This window comes from Prionailurus viverrinus, chromosome B3 (genome assembly GCF_022837055.1).
Source record: "Prionailurus viverrinus isolate Anna chromosome B3, UM_Priviv_1.0, whole genome shotgun sequence".
Classification (NCBI taxonomy): Eukaryota; Metazoa; Chordata; class Mammalia; order Carnivora; family Felidae; genus Prionailurus; species Prionailurus viverrinus.
The window spans coordinates 103,637,232-103,657,095 of NC_062566.1; the positions used below are offsets into that span (position 1 = coordinate 103,637,232).

At 42.2% G+C, this 19,864-nt stretch overlaps 1 protein-coding gene across 1 annotated transcript in view; it reads left to right on the top strand.

The window, feature by feature from the left end:
• The first annotated feature begins 12,811 nt into the window (after positions 1-12,811).
• The window catches only part of PRKCH (protein kinase C eta), a 232,515-nt gene continuing 225,462 nt past the window's right edge, over positions 12,812-19,864 (top strand). Inside the window, exon 1 of the mRNA XM_047861891.1 lies at positions 12,812-13,542. Coding sequence (XP_047717847.1) covers positions 13,180-13,542 — 363 coding nt within the window. The 5' untranslated portion in view covers positions 12,812-13,179. The remainder of the gene's footprint in view (positions 13,543-19,864) is intronic.

A 19,864-nucleotide genomic window follows, 5' to 3' on the forward strand; every position in this document is an offset into this window, starting at 1 on the left:
GAGAGGGAGAGGGAGAATCCCAAGCAGGCTCCACACCATCAGTGCAGAGCCCAATGTGGGGCTCAATCTCATGAACCATGAGATCATGCCCTGAGCCAAAATCAAGAGTCGGAAGCTTAACTGACTTAACCACCCAGATGTCCCTGTTCACATTTTTGAAAGATATTTTTACTGTATATAGAATTCTGGGTTGACCACTGCTTTCATCAGACTTTCCATTTCTTTTGGTCTTCCTTGTTTCTGATAGAGAAGTCAACTGTCACTTCTAGCATTGTCCCCTGCATGTAATTGACTTTTTTCTGTTTTCAACATTTACTCTTTACTTTGTTGTCAGCCTTTTGACTATGATATACCTAGGTGTGATTTTTTTAAAAAAATTATTCTGCCTAGAGTTTGTTGATTCTTTAGTCAATAGGCTGATGTTTTCCACCAAAATAGAGGAATTTTCAGCCATTGTTTCTTCAAATTCTATTCTACCCCAATCTTTCTTTCCTCTCTCCTAACTAGGACTCCAAATATATATGTATTTATATATATTTGTAATATATATGTAATTTCAGAAGTTTACTTTCTATTTTTAATATATTCATTTGGTTTATTTCTTTGCTTCTACTCCCCATCTGTTTACTCAATATATTCTTCTTTTCCTGTGCATCCTTAAATATCTTTATATGAGCCATTTTAAGAACATCTATTAATTCCAATATTTGGGACATTTGGGATTCTGCTTCTATTGACTGCTTCTTTTCTTGGTTATGGTTCCCATTTCCTGCTTCTTCATATGCCCAATATTTTAAAAATTATTTTTGAATGTTGTTATCAGGAGTTATAGAGAGTCTGGATTATTTTATTTTCCTTCAACAAGTGTTGAGCTTTCTTCTCTAAAGCTGTTAAATTACTGGCAAGTCCTCTTGATCTTGTTAGGCTTTGTTTTATTGTTTGTTTAGGGCAGTTCTGTATTGATTTTGTCCTAAGTCTTGGGGAATGGCCCTTTTTCTGGAACATGGTACTTACTCCTGAGGTGTGGCCTCTTTGGAGTTTCAGTTGAATTCGGGAAGTGCTTAGTAAGGTCTCTCCACTTAGGCTGGGCCAATATTCTCATGTTTCCTGCACTGCATAGTCTGTGATGTCTTGGCCCAGCTCTCTTACTTTCAGCATCCATTCTCTGCTAGGCCTCATGAAGTCTCATCCTGCACTTGGCTGCAGGGGCACACTCATGAAGTCCATTGCCCTCTTCCTCTGCACAGCTCATTTCTCTATGATATCCTGCTTTAAAAATTCCAGGGACCACAGCCATTCTATGTGTACTTCTTCAGCTCAGCAAGACTTCCATATTCCCTTGGATTCCACTTCCTTTTAGTCCAGTTGGTGTCTCTAGGCAGAAAGTTGAAGAAGACGTGGGGCTCTCTTTGTATTCCTCTCCTCTTAAGGTCACAATCGTGCATGTATACTGTCAAATGCCTGGAATTGGTTACCTTAGATATTTATAACTGTTTTCAGCGGGAGGGCAAGTTTAGTACCTGTCACTGTATATTACCAAAAGTGGACGTCCTTCTATGTATGTTTTGGTGCACTATGTACCCCTTAATAAAGTGCTAAAACAAAAAATCACTTTTCTTTTTTTATTTAAAGATCCTTGCATCATTTCTGTGTCAGAGCACAGTTCTTGATGATTATATGTATTTTACTCTAACCACAATAATCTTGTCTGTTGAAGTCATTTAAATTATTATAATTAACATTCTAAATCACAATGATTAATAAGTAGCATTACTCATTACAGTGTTTGTCAAAGACTGAAAAGACATTTTTCAAGAGTTTGAAACAAAATTTGGGTAGGGGCACCTGGTGGCTCGGTCAGTTGAGCATCCAACTCTTGATTTCTGTTCAGGTCATGATCCCAGGGTCATGGGATTGAGCCCTGCGTTGGGCACACTCAGTGTGGAGCCTGCTTAAGAGTCTCTGTCTCTCTCTCTCTCTCTCTCTGCCCCTCTCCCCCATTTGCACTCTATCTCTAAAATTAAAAAAAAAAAATTAAATGGGGTAGAACAAAGTATACCCTAATATCCTTCTATTTTAAAAAGTGGGATGCAATAAAATTATAAGACAATAAAATGATCCATATAAACTCTGTTGTTCACTCATAGAAAATGTTTATAATTTTCTTAAAAACTCCAAAATAACTTTTTCACTGGCTATAATTTAACTGGCATATCACAGGAAAATGCCAAAAACAAATTTGCCTGACATTGTATTGCTAAGAAAACTGATATAAATCCTTGACTGTACCATAATTTATGTTTTACTTTATTGTTGAACAAAACATATCGAAGCAATATAAATGGTACTGCTGTTTATATAAATCCATTAGAGATAAGGCCTGTTGAATCAGTAATTTACTTGAGACTAGAACCTGTTCTGGGGAGCTCTGGTCCCATATTCTGAAGACCCAGGGAATTGTAATAAACTATCTGGAAAATGCCCTATTTCTGGTTCTGACTCCTCATCTGTAAAATAAAGTTTTGGTCTAGAGTTGTCTAGCATGCCTTCCAGATCAAAGGATCCATTCTTTCTGTGTTCTTATTTTTTACTTTCTGACCCATCTTCTTGTTACAGTGCTGTATTTTTGTCTTTAATCTTAAAACATTCTTTCCATACATTTTCATTTCAAAGTAATGATGGCCATATTTCAGGGTGGTTATAGCGATCATCGGATAATTATAAATGGGAAGATAAAACAAACATGTGGCTAAGTGCCAGGTGATTTTAAAACTTAAAAACTGTAACAATTACCCCATAAATATAATGCACCGAATCTCTGATTGCTATTGCAAAAATGGACCCAAATTAAGAGAAATAACTTAGCATTTACATGGAAAGATAGACTCTGGAATGATATCACTGCCTGCCATCAGCAATCTTAAACTGAGTCCAAGTTTTTAAAGTCATTTCCTAACTAATGTTAACAAGCACAGGTGTTTCCTGATTTCAGTTGTTCAGACTCTTAGAAAAAATGAGTAACTCAGGGAAATGTGTAAAATTCCTTTGTTGGCTTCCTTTCTCCCGTATCAAGCCTAAGTTTCATCTGAGTCCTATATGTGGTTTTGTATTTCCAAACCCACTGAGCCCATAAGCTTATTCTCTCCCTTTCTATTTGTTATACTCAACCAGATCTCTCTTTTGTTTTCTTGCTATTGGTGTTATTTTTTCAAGTTTTCTGTCATCTTTAGAATCTCAATTTGAGTGATTCTATTTGAAGGGAATGTGTCAAATATCTGCGTCTGATTGGAAGAGTCTTTGTGTGTGTGTGGGGGGGTGGGTGGTGGGCAGGGTGGAGCCCCTGCATGATCTTGAGCACCAGTGTCTCACTTCCTGCTGCCCCCTACAGGGGTAGAGTGTGAGGCAGCCAGAATGAGGTAGGGGGAGGGGAGAGTGAACAGCCATGTGGGACAGAACTGATAACATTTATGTAACGTTGTAGGACTTTGCAGTGTGCTTTAAAGTTGGTTTCTCATTTACTTGTGTACACTGTGTGACTTGTCTGGGCTCATCTAATAGTTTTGGAAGTTGAAGACCTGTCTTTGAGTGTTATTGTCTCTCATGCATAGGGCTCTTAAACCTGAGTGCAGAAGAACTAGCTGGGCTTGTTAAACTTTGTCAAAAGGGGCCAATAGGGGGTCTTCCGACTCCGACTCCACCCAAGAGCTCATGACCAGATTGCCTGAATTGCCTGCTGCACTAGTTGGCTTCTAGAGTTAAAATTATGTGACCACACAGTGGGGCTTTATGAAATTGGGATTAAAAATAAATGGTACCTCGATTTACTACCAAGTGTTTACCTGATTTGATCTTCTAGTATCCAGAGTAAACATTTCCCAGCTTTCTGTGTGCAAAACAAATGCCTGGATTCAGAGTCCTAAAAAGGGAGAAAGGGAAAGAATTTGAAGGATTTTAATGTAGGAATATGTCTTGACGAGTTATGTAGAAAGTTAAATTTTTGTCCTTGTACGAGAAAGATGACTGGGGCTGATGTGAAGATTTTATACTTCATCATCAAGATTTCAAGGACAAAAGGACTTTTTTTTATGCCTCCTTATTATGAACTATAAACTCTTAGGAACAGGGGCCAAACTGCTTTTTCATTTCCAAGAACCAGAAAACGTTCAAATTTCGGCAGAAAGATGACAGGAAATGATTACAGTTTTCAAATGGTTGAAGTCAACCTTATCTGTGATTGGGTGTGTAGTTTTTTAATATTAGCTAAAAATCTTTTATTAAGTTGCTAGACTTTTCATTACAGAAAAATCACAATGAATGAATGTATTCATTTCAATAAATGAAAAGAAGAAAAAGCCACCGATAATAATAAACATTTGTAAAGTTGCTTGCTTTGTGCCAGGTGCTGTTCCAAGTGCCTTACAAATAATAACTTCTATAAAACTCACAGTGACCCTCTTTACAGATGGGAAAACTGAGGCACAATAATGTAGGTAGAGCCCAAAGTCTCACAGCTAAAGGAGATCAAATTTCGGCGATGGCAGGGAGGATTCAGGTGGAGGCAGTCTGGCTCCAGAACACCATTTCCAACCTCTACACTAGCCAGACTCTGTGTTATTATCTACAACCAGGGATAACCACCATTCACGTTTCAGGGTATCTCGTTCCAAATTTACACCCACACAACATACACCAAATAGGATCTTGCTAAGTTACAGTTTGATAGCTTGCTTTCTTCACTAACAATGTGTTGTGAAAATCTATAATGCCCACTGTAGTAAATAGTCATGGCTACATTCTGGTAAAATAGTCTGTTTAAAGAAAGGCTCCCCCGCCCCTCCCCCCACCCTGTGCACAGCTCTGAAAAAACATAACCAAGATGGCCCGATTGACCTTCCTATTATTATCATTTAAATTGATGAAATCCATTTTGTATATTAAATTTTATCACTAGGAAACTATGCAATTCCTAGGCTGAAAGAATGTGTAGAGGGTTTTACAAATGACCTAAAGTCAATTCCAGAAGACTTAGGAAAATCTGCGTATGAAGCCCAATGACCAGAATGGATTTACTGATTAGATGGTCACTGAGGAACCAGAGAATGCCATCAACAGCATGGAGAAAACCCAGTGAAGGGTAAGAGAAAGATGCTATTAGAGCAAGATTATCATTTTCCTTTCACAGGTTTCTTACACAAACCATAAAATCTAATAACTCAGTCACTACTTGTAGTTAATAACCACTTGGCTTATGAATGGACTAGAGCTAAGTGAGAAAAGTTAATGAAACACACTATTAGCTATATTAAGAATGGGTTTGAGAGCAAGTCATTACCATTGTAAACCATACCCACTTGCTTCTATCACTGGTGCTTTTTAAAAATATTAAAACAAGAAGAAAAATATTAAAAATGAAGAGTTTTAGTAAGTTCTGCATTCAGAATTTAGGAATTTTAAACTAGTTTGAAAAGATTCTTTTGCCTTATTTAGTGACATGTTACTTGAGGTTGTTACTACAGAAGTGGATACAAAGAAATGCTTGAGGTGACTGTCATTAGTCTTAGATTCTATAAACTATCTCTTATTGTATATGAGGTGTGTCTTCTTTTTTTTAATCCACAAACTTATAATTCAGGCTGAGGACATTTATGAACCTGCTTCTTGATAGAATGACTATAAGGTTGTCCAGGGTTCCACACTACTACTAAGAAATGTACTTAGGTGATGTAAAAGATTTTAAATGAAAGTACAATGAAACCTTGGATTGCAAGAAACCTGTTCCGCCAGTATTCTGCAGGAAGAGCAAACATTTCTAATAAATTTTAACTTGATAAACTAGTGATGTCTTGCAATACAAGTAGTACGTGATGCCAGATGTCACATGATCACAACTGAGCCAATAATTCTTCTCTCTCTCTTGCTGAGGGATGGTGGGTGATTGTCTTCCATGCTTGATGCTCGGTCTCAGGCTCTGGTGTTTGGCAGAAATCAGTGAGTTTTCAGAACCTTGGAAGGTGCCCACAACTGGCACTGGTATATTTTTTGTCACTTCGAAACACCTATGGACAGTCCTTTGCTTTTCCATACGAGTAAGCTTAGGAATGCTTTGCTTCATTCTAGGTCATTGGAAATGTTCCTTGTTAAAGTTGCATGAAAAGAAACATTCCATTGAGCCAATAGATAGCAGTGATTCTGTTAGTGATAGTGAAAGTCGTCCTACACAATAACCTTCCTCTCACACCAGCCACGAAGGTTTCCAAAGGTTAGTGCAGGTTAATTTGTTTCGTTTTCTTTATATTTTGTATTTTATTTATTATTTTGTATTACATTACAGTATTGTAATCATTTTTATGTGAATATTTTAGGATTGTGGAACGAATCATCTGAATTTCCATTATTTCTTATGGGGAAATTTGCTTGCGCTTTGGATTACAAGCATGTTTCTGGAACGAATTATGCTCACAAACCAAGGTTTTACTACCGTGTTCTAATATGGGTAGATTTCAGTAGGTGTGTTATGTCAAAAAAGAAAACAGTCATGGGAGAGATTTGTGTTTGTTCTCTTTACATGCATACAATATTTAACTTCATTCAATTTTCCTGTTAGAAAACAATGGCAGAAATGTTTTATGGAGTCATCTCTCTTGATCACAAGGCTCTGTCTAGGCAGTTGTCAGTAGAAAGTGTTATCAACTTGACTGCTTTTTATGAGGGTATTTCTTTTACATTTGCTTGTCTGTGCTGACCTCAATCCCTGGACTCTGTCTTACTTAAGTGGGCTTTTGAGGCAAATAATAATTTAAGGCTCTTCTTTTGAGGAAGGGTGAGAAGCTCTGCCCATCCACTCTGTCTGCCCTTTTAGGACTTCTCCCCTTCAGACTTCCTGTCCCTCATTTCCTCTTTCATTGTAAGCTGCTGATCCATTGACACACTAATGGGTGCATCAGGAGCCTTTGGCTCACTTATCCCACACCCCTTCTACCTCCTGATTTTGCTTCTGTTTCTTCCTGTAGATCATTGAAGATCTTCCCTTAATCCTGGTGTTCAGAACCTCACAATGATGTGTTAGGTGTAGGCCTTCTTTTAATTCATTCTGCCTAATATATTGTGTCCTTTTCAGTAGGAGACTAGTGTCCTTCTTCCACTCTGAGAAATGGTCCCATCTTTGTGAAATATCTTACCTTTTTCTGTTCTTTTTAGAACACCTTTGAATAGTGGGTGGCCCCACTATTTATATGTACCTTTGCATATTTAGAAATGGATAAGGAACAATACTGCTCTCTTGCCCTGCATACCACTTTCTCCTGCCCACTGAGAATCTAGATCTTCCCCCTTGTTTCTCAGGGTACCACGGTAGTTTTCAATCCTACTCTTCATTACAACCCCTCTGGGATGGGGCTTAGGCACGCCTTTAAAGAAATGGGTCAGATGTCAGGTCTACCATGTATGAACTATGTTCCAATTCATTTAACCTTTCTGGCTCTCAGTTTCCTTATCTGTAAAACAGAGATAATAGCACTTACTTCATATGGTTGTCAGGAGGATCATATGAAATAATGCTTGTCAAGTGGCTTGTTACAAGCTGGTGGATGCTCAATAAAGACAGCATGACAGACAAAGTAACAGTTGAAATGTAGCACGTGCTTGGCAATGTATCAAATCCTTCATGTGAATCACTCTATCTTCAGAGCCTGTTTAGACAAGTATGTTTATTATTGGTTTGTGAGTCCACCAGGTAAGAACTGTTTTGATTTATTTGTGTTGCATTCTTTACCTTGTGGTATACATATTTTATGTACTTCGTAGCACATTTATGCTTCTTACTCTACATTTAAAAATGTTATTTACTATTTTTCAATGTTGTTTATCATGTGTCATGTTAATAACTATTCCATTAGGTTGCTTTCTATAATTGACTTAGTCATTCTACTAGTGTTGGACCTCCATAGGCAAAGAACAGGTTTCTTCGAAGCTTTTGATGTGTCCTGTCAAACTGCCCTTCAAAGGTTGTGCCGTTTTGGAGTAACATGGGATAGTTTTTGATGTAGCTGTTTTAATCTCTAAATTCTCTAACTCTAATTCTGCTCATGCATACATGAGCAGGGGAGAGGCAGAGGGAAAGAGAGAGTCCCAAGCAGGTTTCACACTCAGTGCGTAGCCCCATGTGGGGCTTGATACCATGACCACAAGATCATGACTTGAGCCCAAATCAAGAATCAGACACTTAACCTACTGAACCTCCCAGGCACCCTCTTATTCTATTTATTATTATTATCATTATTTTTTAATGTTTATTTTTGAGAGAGAGAGAGAGGGAGAGAGAGAGAGAGAAAGAGAGAGAGAGAGAGAGAGGGAGAGAGAGAGAGAGAGAGAGAGAGAGAGAGAGAGAGAGGAGAACAGTGGGGGAGGGGCAGAGAGAGAGAGAGGGAGACAGAATCTGAAGTAGGCTCCAGGCTCTGGGCTGTCAGCACAGAGGCTGATGCAGGGCTCCAACCCACAAACTGTGAGATCATGACCTGAGCCGAAATCGGACGCTTAACCAACTGAACCACTCAGGCGCCCCTCTCTAATTCTACTTTAAAGTGGAATGGAGGTTGTGTGAAGTGTTCCTTAAGAAATCAGAAAAATGGCAGTAATTCAGTCAATCAAGCAATTAACCAAAAAGCATTTAGATATTGTATTAGGAATTGTATAGAAGTCCAAAGTTAAGAGTGTGACTAAGAAATTGTAATAGCGATAAAGAAAAAAACCCCAAAGAAACCTCTAGTCTGTAACAGGACCTATAATACTGAGTTTCAAGTAGTCAGTACAATTATGCAAATTATTACATTGTGTTACAAGCTGCTAGTTGTGTGTGTGTGTGTGTGTGTGTGTGTGTGTGTGTGTGTGCATAAATAGAGAGGGGACTTCTTGTCCCTTGCCTTCCTTGAAAGTCAGGACCAGCTCTGGATAAAAGCTGTTACACAGGTGAGGTCTATACTGGCAGACAGCCCCTTCCCACAGGAACTTTGCACCGTGTGCTGTGTACTACCTGTGGAGTGTCTCCCCCAGGAGCGACCAAAGGACACATGACATAGGCTGGGGACATTCAGAGTCTTCCCCAGATTGATTTAAGGAGGTGGATAGAGAAAAATCCTCTTTCCACTGGGGCCGTGAAGCTGGAAATCTGGGCAGCAGGGGCTCCTGGTGGCCATTTCTCCTGACTGCAGAGAGGCAATTTTGGACAGCAGGCTGAAAGCCACAAACATAGATGTTTGTTTCTAAACTAATTCCCACTTCTTCCCCCGTGTCTCAGATGGCATTCTGTCCTGCAGTCTCCGAAAGGCACAGTCTCTCTCCTCTCTTGTGTTGCCCCCCCCCCCCCCCCCACTAACAACCCCTCTGCCCAGCGGTCCTGTCTTCCTCCTCAGCTCTCACTCTCGTCCTCATTCCAGCCAAACCTTTTGGAAGAGTGTCTACACTCATTCTCTCCACTTCCTTGTTTTTCGCCTCAAGCTACTCCAAATGGGCTTCAGCCCCCATCCCTCTACAGAAACAGCTCAAAGATTACTGAGGATGTCCATTGCCATCTCTACATGGCCACTTTTAGTCCTTGTTTACTTAATCTCTTGGTGTCATTCGGCCTAGCCCACCAATTCTTTCTTGAAAACCCTCTGATTGTTTTTCACGATACCTGGATATTACATCGTCCTGGTTTTTCTCTTATGTTCCTGCTGCTGCTCTGAACCCCCTTGTCTGCCTCTCCTCCATCTATACATGTTGGAGTTTCTGGAGGGCTCTATTGTAGGTCCCTTTCTTTCCTCATACTACACTCTACTCCCATCTTTTCTCCATAGATGTTATCCACAGTTCTGGCTTTGATTGCAGATCTACATACCAAGGGCTGCTCACTTTAGGTCTTTAGCTCAGACTGCATCTCTGAGCTTCACAAGCTCGCAGCTGAGTGCCCACTTCAGATTTCAACTCAAATGTATCGGGATGTATCAAACCTGCCATGTTTCAAATTGAACTGTCTCTCTCCACAAATGTGCTCTTTCTCTGGTGTTTCCTGATCACCAATGGCTCCCCGGTCTGTACGGACACCTTCCTCTTCCTCATTCCCTCCCTTCGGTCCGTCACCAAGGCATGGCCATTTCACCTCTCAAACACCCCTCACATCCATCTCCACCTCCGTCACCACCACTCAAGTCCCAGTCACCATCTTCTCTCCTCTGGACTTGGGCATCAGCTTCCTAACTGGTCTCCCCACACCCATGCTTGCTCCTTCCAAGCCACTCTTCACACAGCCCTAGAAAGATTTTTTTTTAAGTTTGTTTGTTTGTTTGTTTAAGCAATTGTTACACCCAAGCGGGGCTTGAACTCATGACTAAGAGTCCCATGCTCTCCTGACTGAGCCAGCCAGGTGCCCCTGACCCCCAAGCGATATTAAAATACAAATCTCATCCTGTCCCTGTCCCTGCTTAAAAACCTTAAAAGACTCTTATAAAGAGTCTTCCAGCTGCCTACAGACCGTGTCCAAAGACTTTCCCAGGATTTACCAATCTGGTCCATCTTGGACCCTGACCTACCTTTTCAGGTGAATTTCAGTCACTTTCCCCTCACCTTTTTTTGGCTTCAGCCACACAGAGCCCTCCCTGTTCCTGAAGGAGGCCAAGCTTTCCTTTTTCTTGGGCACTCTGAACAAACTGATGCTTCTGCTATGTACTTCTTCAGGGGACCCTTTCCTGACCACCCCCCTCCAGGTTCCATTGTCCTATTGCACCTGACGCGCTTCCTTCACTGCACACCCTGCATGTGTGATCTATTTCATGTTTCTCCAGGCCATGGGACTATAAGTCCCAGGAGAGCAGGCACCAGGGCTGTCCTGCTGATAGCTCTGTCACCCCTGGCCCTCCCCCCTGTGCCTGGTGCTGATGGGGCAAAGATGGAGCATCTAGTGTCCCTCACATCCCAACCCCAGGGTAGATGAGCAGCTGCCCACTATTTGGGGACTGTCTTTTTTTAGTGCCAAAACCCAACAGCAGCAAATCTTTCAGTGGTTCTTTTTTTTTTTTTTTTTTAAGTTTATTTATTTATTTTGAGAGACAGCAGGAACGAGCAGGGGAGGGGCACAGAGAGAGGGAAGGAGAGAATCCCAAGCAGGCTCCAGGCTGTCAGTGCAGAGCCCCACCTGGGGTGGAGGTGGGGTGCTTGGGTCCCATCTCCCCCACCCTGATCTCACGACCTGAGTGGAAATCAAGAGTCCCATGCTCAACCGACTGAGCCACCCAGGCACCCCTCTTTCAGTGGTTCTTAGAGCTAGAGCCCTGCTCTCTGTAGGACAGGGTGACAGAGTTGGCTCAAATGGTCCCCTTGACCTCTTCCCCGGAGCACTTGGGCCAGATGGGAGCTCCCGGGATGTTTGGAAGCTTGTTTTATAAGCCTTACCTAAAGCAAAGTGTCATTAGGATGATGTGCTGAATCCCTGCCCTGTTCTCTTGAAGTTTTGATGTTTCTAAGACAGGTCCTCCCACTCCCCACCTCCCCAACCCGCCCCACTCCGGACAGCCATCGTTCTTACTTGTTTTCATAGTGTAGTGTGCCTTCCTTCACACGTGTGAAATTGTGGAGAACCTACTTAGGGAGCCCCAAACAGGGCTTTCAGTGGAGGGGGCTAGGAAGACCGACTGGCTCTTCAGACCGACTGGCTCAGAACAGCCAGACGGAATGTAATTTTCTTAAACATCGCCTAGGCTTTATGCAAGACAAACTGGTTGTGGCTGGCCCTCAGGAGCAAGCTTTGCGGTGGGGCAGAGCGGACGGAAAGGTTCTCCCAAGGGCCCAAAAATTACTGGAGCCACGGGTGGGAAGGAACAAAAGGCTGCCCACTCCAACACAGCAACAAACTGGAATGTTCCTCGGAGAGGCGGTTTCTTTGGCGCACACGTGCCAGGGGCAGTGTTCGGGTGTGAACATCTTCTGCCTTCGCTCTGCCGGGCAGACCGGGAGCCACCCGGAGAGAAAGAGAAATCGCACATCTCATGTCTGTCTTCAGAACCGACCTTTCCTGCTCTTTGTGCAACAAGGCACACCTCTCCAAGGAAGGAGGCGGACAGGATTTCCATCTTTACCGCCGCCCTATTAACAACAACAACAAAAAACAACCGTGTAATTACTCTCTGCAGGAAAGGCGCACAAACAGGATGGGCCCGAGCTGAACCCGGGATGAGCCATCCCAGGAAAAGATCAGGAAAAGGAACCTCCCCACCGTGCGCCCGCCTCTGCCCAGGGCCTCTCCCAGACGGCCAGGAAGGCTCGCCGGCCCAGCTCCTCGGGTGGTAAGGAGGTGCCGGCGACTCCTGGAGCGCAGGTTCCCTGTTCCTGCACCTCCTCCCCGCCTTCCAGCATTCCCTGGACTTGACCCCCGGGCCTCAGGTGTTGGCGCGCGCTAGGCCTCGAGCCCTTCCCTTTTTCGCCTGAACCTGGGGGAGCATCTAGCCCACAGGGCACGGCCAGACCCTGCGCGGCACGGAGCGCGCGCAGAGCGGGACCAGCGGGCCGGCGTGGGAGCTCCCCTGCTGCGTGCGCCCGGCCGCCGACCCACCGCCGGGTCCAGCCTGCTGTGCGCCACGCCCCCGGGGTTCGAAAGGCGCGGGAGCCGGCGCAGGGCTTCTGTGAACTTGGAGCCTGGCGGCGCGAGACTCCTGCCGGGGATGCGGCGGCAGCTGCTTCCTGGTTTGAAGCTCGCCGAGGGGGGGAGAGCGTGAGCCCGCGGAGGCGGGGGCAGGAGGAGAAGCAGGAGGAGGCGGGGGCAAGAGACGCTTGGGGCTGGAGCTAACCGGACGGGTCGCTCCGGCTCTCCAGGGAGAGGAGCTTCCCGGCCCTGGAGAAGGGGCGAGTCCTGTGCGAGCCCCCGGGAAGCGCCTGGCGCTCAAGAGGGACGATCGGGCTACCCCGGCTCGCGGAGAGCTCGGCTGCGGGCTCCCCTCCTTTCCACCTCGCGAGGGAGGGGGCGAGGGAAGGAGGGGAGGGGAAGGTCCCGCGGAGGAGGCAGAATGGCCAGTCGAGGGGGGCTTGGCCGCTGCTTTTCCCAGGAGCTGCCTCCACTCCTGCGGCTGCCGGGAGGGCTGGCCTGAGCAGGGGCTCCAGGCTCTCCCGCTGCGAGCCAGCGCGGCCCCCCCGGGCCGGGGCAGCGGCGCGGGCATGACGTCCGGCAACATGAAGTTCAATGGTTACTTGAGGGTCCGCATCGGCGAGGCTGTGGGGCTGCAGCCCACCCGCTGGTCCCTGCGCCACTCGCTTTTCAAGAAGGGCTACCAGCTGCTCGACCCCTACCTGACGGTGAGCGTAGACCAGGTGCGCGTGGGCCAGACCAGCACCAAACAGAAGACCAACAAACCCACGTACAATGAGGAGTTCTGCGCCAACGTCACGGACGGTGGCCACCTCGAACTGGCCGTCTTCCACGAGACGCCCCTGGGCTATGACCACTTCGTGGCCAACTGCACTCTGCAATTCCAGGAGCTGCTGCGCACCGCCGGCGCCTCGGACACCTTCGAGGGCTGGGTGAGTGACTGTGATCCCTCCCCGTTGTGTCCACTTGACTTCTTTTCCCCCTCCACTTTTCAAAACTCGCCCGGGTCCCGCTTTCCCAGCCTGTTGCCGAGCTCCGCGGCGGAGGGAATTCCCTTCAGATTTGGTCCTCGCCCAGGTGGCCGCGGCACTGGTGACGCGACCGCGGTGGGTGTGTGAGGGCTCATGTGTGTCTCCAGGAAGCCAAGCTGGACACGGTCCCCTTTGGGGATGGCAGCTTGGGCTAACGGGAAGTTAGGGTGGAGGCAGTCAGCCCCCCCTCCTGCCCGCGCCCCCCCCCCCCATGCTCAGACTTTGGGTAGGGCGCCCCAACTCTCCGCACATGGGTAATACCAAGGAAAGGCGAGAAGATGTGATATGAAAGTGACTTGATTTGGGCAAAGTACTTAAAGGGCTTCTGAAGAGAAAGCCATACATTCTCCCAAGTATTATTCATAATGTTTATGGATACGTGTTGGTTCAGCTGCTCAGACGTGCACACGTGTTTCGGCATGCAGATCCATTACATCCCATGGGTACATTACCTACACTGGCAGGGATCAGAGTTCCTGGGTCTGCACGTTGGCACAGCTTTATTGTTTAGCAGTTTTCCAAGGAGAGGAGGTTTACATGTGTTCGCAAGTAACTTCAGCAGCCTGAGCGGTGCGGGTCTTGTAGTGCGCCGTTTCTGCTCCTAGCCGTCTGGGAGCTTTGGGAACTCCTTAGCAGTTTGTGGACCACCCCCAGTTCTCCCCGCCTGACCTGCTGGTGTTTCTGTGTATTGACCAGTAATTATCCACAACTTCCTGCTTGCCACTTCTTTTCACATGGTTCCCATGAGGCAGAATTTCTGCTGCAAATGATTAAATTTCTGTTAGCTTTTGCGTCTTATTCCTCATACTGTCTTTGTGATACAGGTGTTCTTCCCACTTTTACATGATGAAGTGATAATTATACTGAAGTGGTCTGGCTTGGCAAAATAGAGTAAGCCGTTTGAAGACTCTCAGAAGTCTAATGGTTTAAGTTCTTCTGGAGGATGCCAGTTTTGAGCCAGAATGTGAATCAGGATTGAAAACCTGTTCGAAATTAACACGTGATAAGATCAGATGGGTAAAAATGAAGACTCATTTTAATATTTATTTATGCTTTGAGGAATTGGTAGTTTTACCATATATTCTGTAAAATTACAGATGGCTTGTAGAACTATCTCTTAAATAGGAGAAAACATAATGCCTTTTTAGCCATATCATTATATGGGGTTAATTTCTCTTCGCTGAACTTATTTTATGAAATTTAGAAGTGGATTGGAGAGGAATGGCTAAAATAAAGTTAGAGACTTGCATTTTATCCTTTGAATTTCTGGACAGACCCAGGTGAGCCTAGGAATCCAAATGGAATTACTGAATTAGTGTTTGATTGATAGGAGTTAGGTTGGGAAAGCTCTAGAGGAACTGGGTTCTAAGTATGGTGGTGTAGACTGGCCAATGGCTGTTAGAAGCATGGCCTCCGCTAGAGAACCTAGACTAGTCCTTCTTATCCCTGGTCTGCACATTGACTCACATGGGGAACTATTGAAAATCCCCACTTTTAAATACTCTAAGAATCTCTGGTTGTGGGACCCCAGGGTCAGTACTTTCAGACTCCCAGGTGATTCCAATGGGCAGTTAAGGTTGAGAACCTGTGGCTGAAATGAAGACCAACAGATTAGGACTGAAAGAAGCATATGGTAAGACAAGCCAGGTTACCTGACACGGTAGAGATGTACAGAACTGCTTATGGCCCCACTGGATGGACAAAGATTTAAATGTAAATTAAATATCTATATCTATAATTGTCTGAATTAATTATATTGCGATGTTTAACACACTGGTGGTGTTTTTGAAAACATGAATGTTTGGTTGGATCTGTCAGGATTTAAAAGACCTTGAAACCAGGGATTTGTCATACATTTATATTCAATGGGGGGAGGGGCAGAGGATTTTTGTAAAAAGTTCTGGGTATTTTGAAACTGAGGATAGGATAGATAGAATGGGAAGAGTGTTTCCTTACATTTTAAGAAGAATCTTGTTAGGAAAATACTGGGAATGTATTGACGCTTGTTGTTTGAATGATCCTTTATAGATCTAAAGGTGGTTTTTAGGTTTAAAATTACAGAAATACTTATTTATCTTTAGTATATTAAATTGAAATGTGTAGTTTATTCAGACATTTACAAGTAGATTATTTGGTCTTACTCTACAATAAATTCATGTGGTGCAATTGGATTACAAATCTCTGAACTTTAACAAAAGGAAACCTAGTGACTTAATTTTTGCTAGTTCATGAGTAGAGACCCAAAAATAGAAAATATGTTTATCATTAGAATAAAACAAAAAAGTTATGCATTCTTGCTTAATGTACTTCCTAAGTATCAAGAAAATCAACAAGATTTATTTTTGGACCAATTTTGTCAATACTACCTTCTAAGCTTGATGAAAGAAGGGATTAGATTTATTTTAATGTGGTGTATTCCTAGTACCAAGCACAGTGCCTGACCTGACATGGATTAGGCAATCAAATATTTCATTTCTAATTAAATGAAAGATTATTTCACTTAATCTACATAAAAACCCAAGGAGGTGGGTGGGATACAGTTAAAGAAGTTCTTAAACAGAAATTCACAGCATTAAACAGTTAAATTAGAAAAGATCTCAAAGACCTAAGTTTCCACCTGAAACTAAAAAAAAGAGCAAGTTGAACCAAAAGTAAGCAGAATGAAGGGAATGGTAAAGATAGAAGTCAGTGAAGTAGAAAAAAGAAACAATAGAGAAAAATCAGTGAAACAAAGAGCTGGTTCTTTGGGGAGGGGGGGGGAACAATAAAATTAATAAACCTCAAACCAGAATGATCAAGAAAAAAGACAAAATTACCAATGTTAGGAAAGAGAGAACATCACTATAGATCCTACAGATGTTAAAAAATAATAATATTATGAATAATTTTATGTTAATAATTCCATAATTTAGATGAAATAAATTTCTTGAAAGACACAGACTACCTGTGCTCATTCAAATAACTTGAATATTTTTATGTTTATTAAAGTCATTGAATTTGTTGTTAGAAACCTTCCACAATGCAGACTCAAGTTCTTAAAATGGATTTATTGGTAAATTCTGTTATATATTTAGGAAAGAAACAGTGCCAACTCTACATATCCTATTTCAGAAAATAGAGAGGGAGGGGCACCTGGGGGGCTCAGTCGGTTAAGTGGGTGACTCTTGATTTTGGCTCCAGTTGTGATCTCACGGCTCGTGGGATCAAGCCCCGTGTGGGGCTCTGTGCTGATAGCGTGGAGTCTGCTTGGGCTTCTCTCTACCTCTCTCTCTGCCCCTCACCCATGCACACATGCTCTCTTTTTCTCTCAAAATAAATAACCATTAAAAAAAAATAGAGAAGGAAACACATCCCAACTCATTTCATGACCCTTATACCAAAACCTGATGAAAACATTGTAAGAAAATACAAGTATAGACCAACACCCCTCGTGAACATAGATATAAAAATTCTTAAGTTTTAGCAAATCAAATCCAACAATATAGCAAATGGGTAGTACATCATGACCAAATGAGGTTTATAATCAGGACTGCAACTTAAAAATCAGTGCAATTCTTCATATTAACAGAATAGAAGAGGAAATTGGTGTGATCATTTTAATAAATATAGAAAAAGTATTTGACAAAATTAAGGATCCATTTATGATAAAAACTCTCAACAAATTAGTAATAGAATGGAACTTACTCAGCCTGCTGAAGGACATCTGTGAAAAACCTATAGGTAACATCTTAATGGTGAAAGAAGGAATGATATTCCCCTAAGATCAGAAATGGCAAGGATGACTATTCTTATTTCTGTTCAACAGTATGTTGGAGGTCCCATTCAGTGCATTAGGAAATTTTAAAAAATAAAATACATAAAGATCACAAAGGAAGAAGTAAGACTGTCTTTATTTGCAGACAGCATTACTGGGTAAATATAAGCTCCACTCACTGAAATCACACAGTGGTGAATGAATCTTTCAAATAATTCTTAAAAACCTCTTTTAAGAGGTATTCTTAAACAGTTCTGCACAAGCATCACAGATTGGCCATGTGTTTTACTTCTGGATGACTGTTTGTAGAAAATTCTAAGATCTCTATAAAAGGGCTGCTAGATCTAACAAGTGAGTGTAGCTGGGTGGCAGGATCTAAACCAATATACAAAAGTCAGTTGTACTTCTATATACGATTAGTGGGCAACTGAAAACTGAAATAGAAAAAATACAACTTTTAAGAGCATCAGAGATAAATAAAATTGGGTAAATGTGATAAAGGATATGCAAAACTGAAAATGACAAAATATTGCTGAAATAAAGATCTAAATTAATGGAGAAGGGGTACTGTGTTTATAAGTAGGAAGATTCAATATTGTTAAGACCCCAAATCTTCCCAAACTGTTCAATAGATTTATTGCAATCCTAGTCAAAATCTCAGCAAGCTTTGTTGTAGAAGTTGACAGACCAATTTTAAAATTTATATGGATGTGCAAAAGACCTAGACTCACCTAAGAATAATTTTGAAAAAGAACAAGTTGGAGGACTTACACCAACTGATTTGCAGACTTACTGTAAATGCTACCATAATCAAGATAATGTGTTATTGGAGTGAAGAGAGTCCAACAGGTCTGTGGGATGGAAGAAAGTCTAGAAATAGATCCATACATATATATTTGGTTGATTTTTTTTTTTTGACAGAGATGTCAAGACAACTTAATGGGGAAATAATCTTTTCAGAAGTGGTACTTGAACAATTGAATAGCGAAATGGAGAAATATGAGTGTTAATCTTTACCTGACACCACACACAAAAATTAACCCAAAATGGATCATAGACCTCAACATAGGAGTTTAACTGTAAAACTTCTATAAGAACACAGAAGAAAATCGTAGTGACATTGGGTTCAGCAAATATTTTTAAGATAGGGCACAAAAAGCACCAACTATTAAAAAATTAAATCAGACTTTATAAAAATGAAGAATTATTGCCTTTCAAAAGACTTAAGAAAGTGAAAAAACAAGCCACAGATAGGGAGGAACTATTTTCAACATTAAATCAGAAGAAGGACTTGTAACGTGAACATATAAAAGAACTCCTATAACTCAATGGGAAAAATAGCTGATTTAAAAATGGGGCAAAGATTTGTATAGGCACCTTCATGGAAAATAGCACATTAGAAGATGCTCAAAGTCATTAGTCATTAGTCAAAATTAAAACCAAAACCCATTTGAAAGGCTCAAGTAAGAAGACCGACCGTACCAAGTGTTAATGAGGAAGTGGAGCAGCTCCCCTACATGGCTGTGAGGAATATAAAATGGTTTAGTCACAATGGAAACCAGTTTGGCAGTTTCTTAAAGTGTTAAACATATGCCTACCATGTGGCCTAGCTAATCGTGAGTATTTACCAAGAGAAATGAAACCATTTATGCAAAGACTTATACGTGCATGTTCATAGCTGCTTAATTTTGTAATAAAACTGGAAACTATTCAAATGTCAACAGTTGAGTTAAAAACATTCTTTTACTGAAGTATAGTCGACATACAATGGTATATAAGTTTCAGGTGTCGAACATAGTGATTTGACAATTCTGTACATAATGCAGCGCTCGCCATGGTAAGTATAGCTATCATCTATCACCACACGATGTTATTAGAGTGTTATTATACTCCTTATGCTGTACTTTTCATCCCCATAACTTACTTATTTTATAACTGGAAGTTTGCACCCCTAAATCCCCTTCACCTATTTTGCCCATCCCTGCAGCCCTTTCCCTCTGGTAACCACCAGTTCTCTATATTTATTAATGTTTTGTTTGCTTGTTGTTTTGTCTTTAGATTGCACATACAAGTGAAATCATCTGGCATTTATCTTTCTTTGACTTATTTCACTTAGCATAATATCCTCTAGGTCCATCCATGTTATTGCGAATGGCAAGATTTCATTCTTTATGGCTGAGCAATATCGCATGCGTGTGTGTGTGTGTGTGTGTGTGTGTGTGTGTGTGTGTGTTTGTGTATACACACCACATCTTCTCTACCAATGGATGCTTAGGTTGCTTCCATATCTTGGCTATTGTGTATAATACTGCAGCGAACATGGTGATGACTGTAATTTTTTGTGTTTTCATTTTTTGGGGGGTAAATAGTAGTAGAATTACTGGATTATACGCTATTTCTATTTTTCATTCTTTAAGGAACCACCATACGGTTTTCCAGAGTGGCTGCAGCAACTTATATTGCCATAAC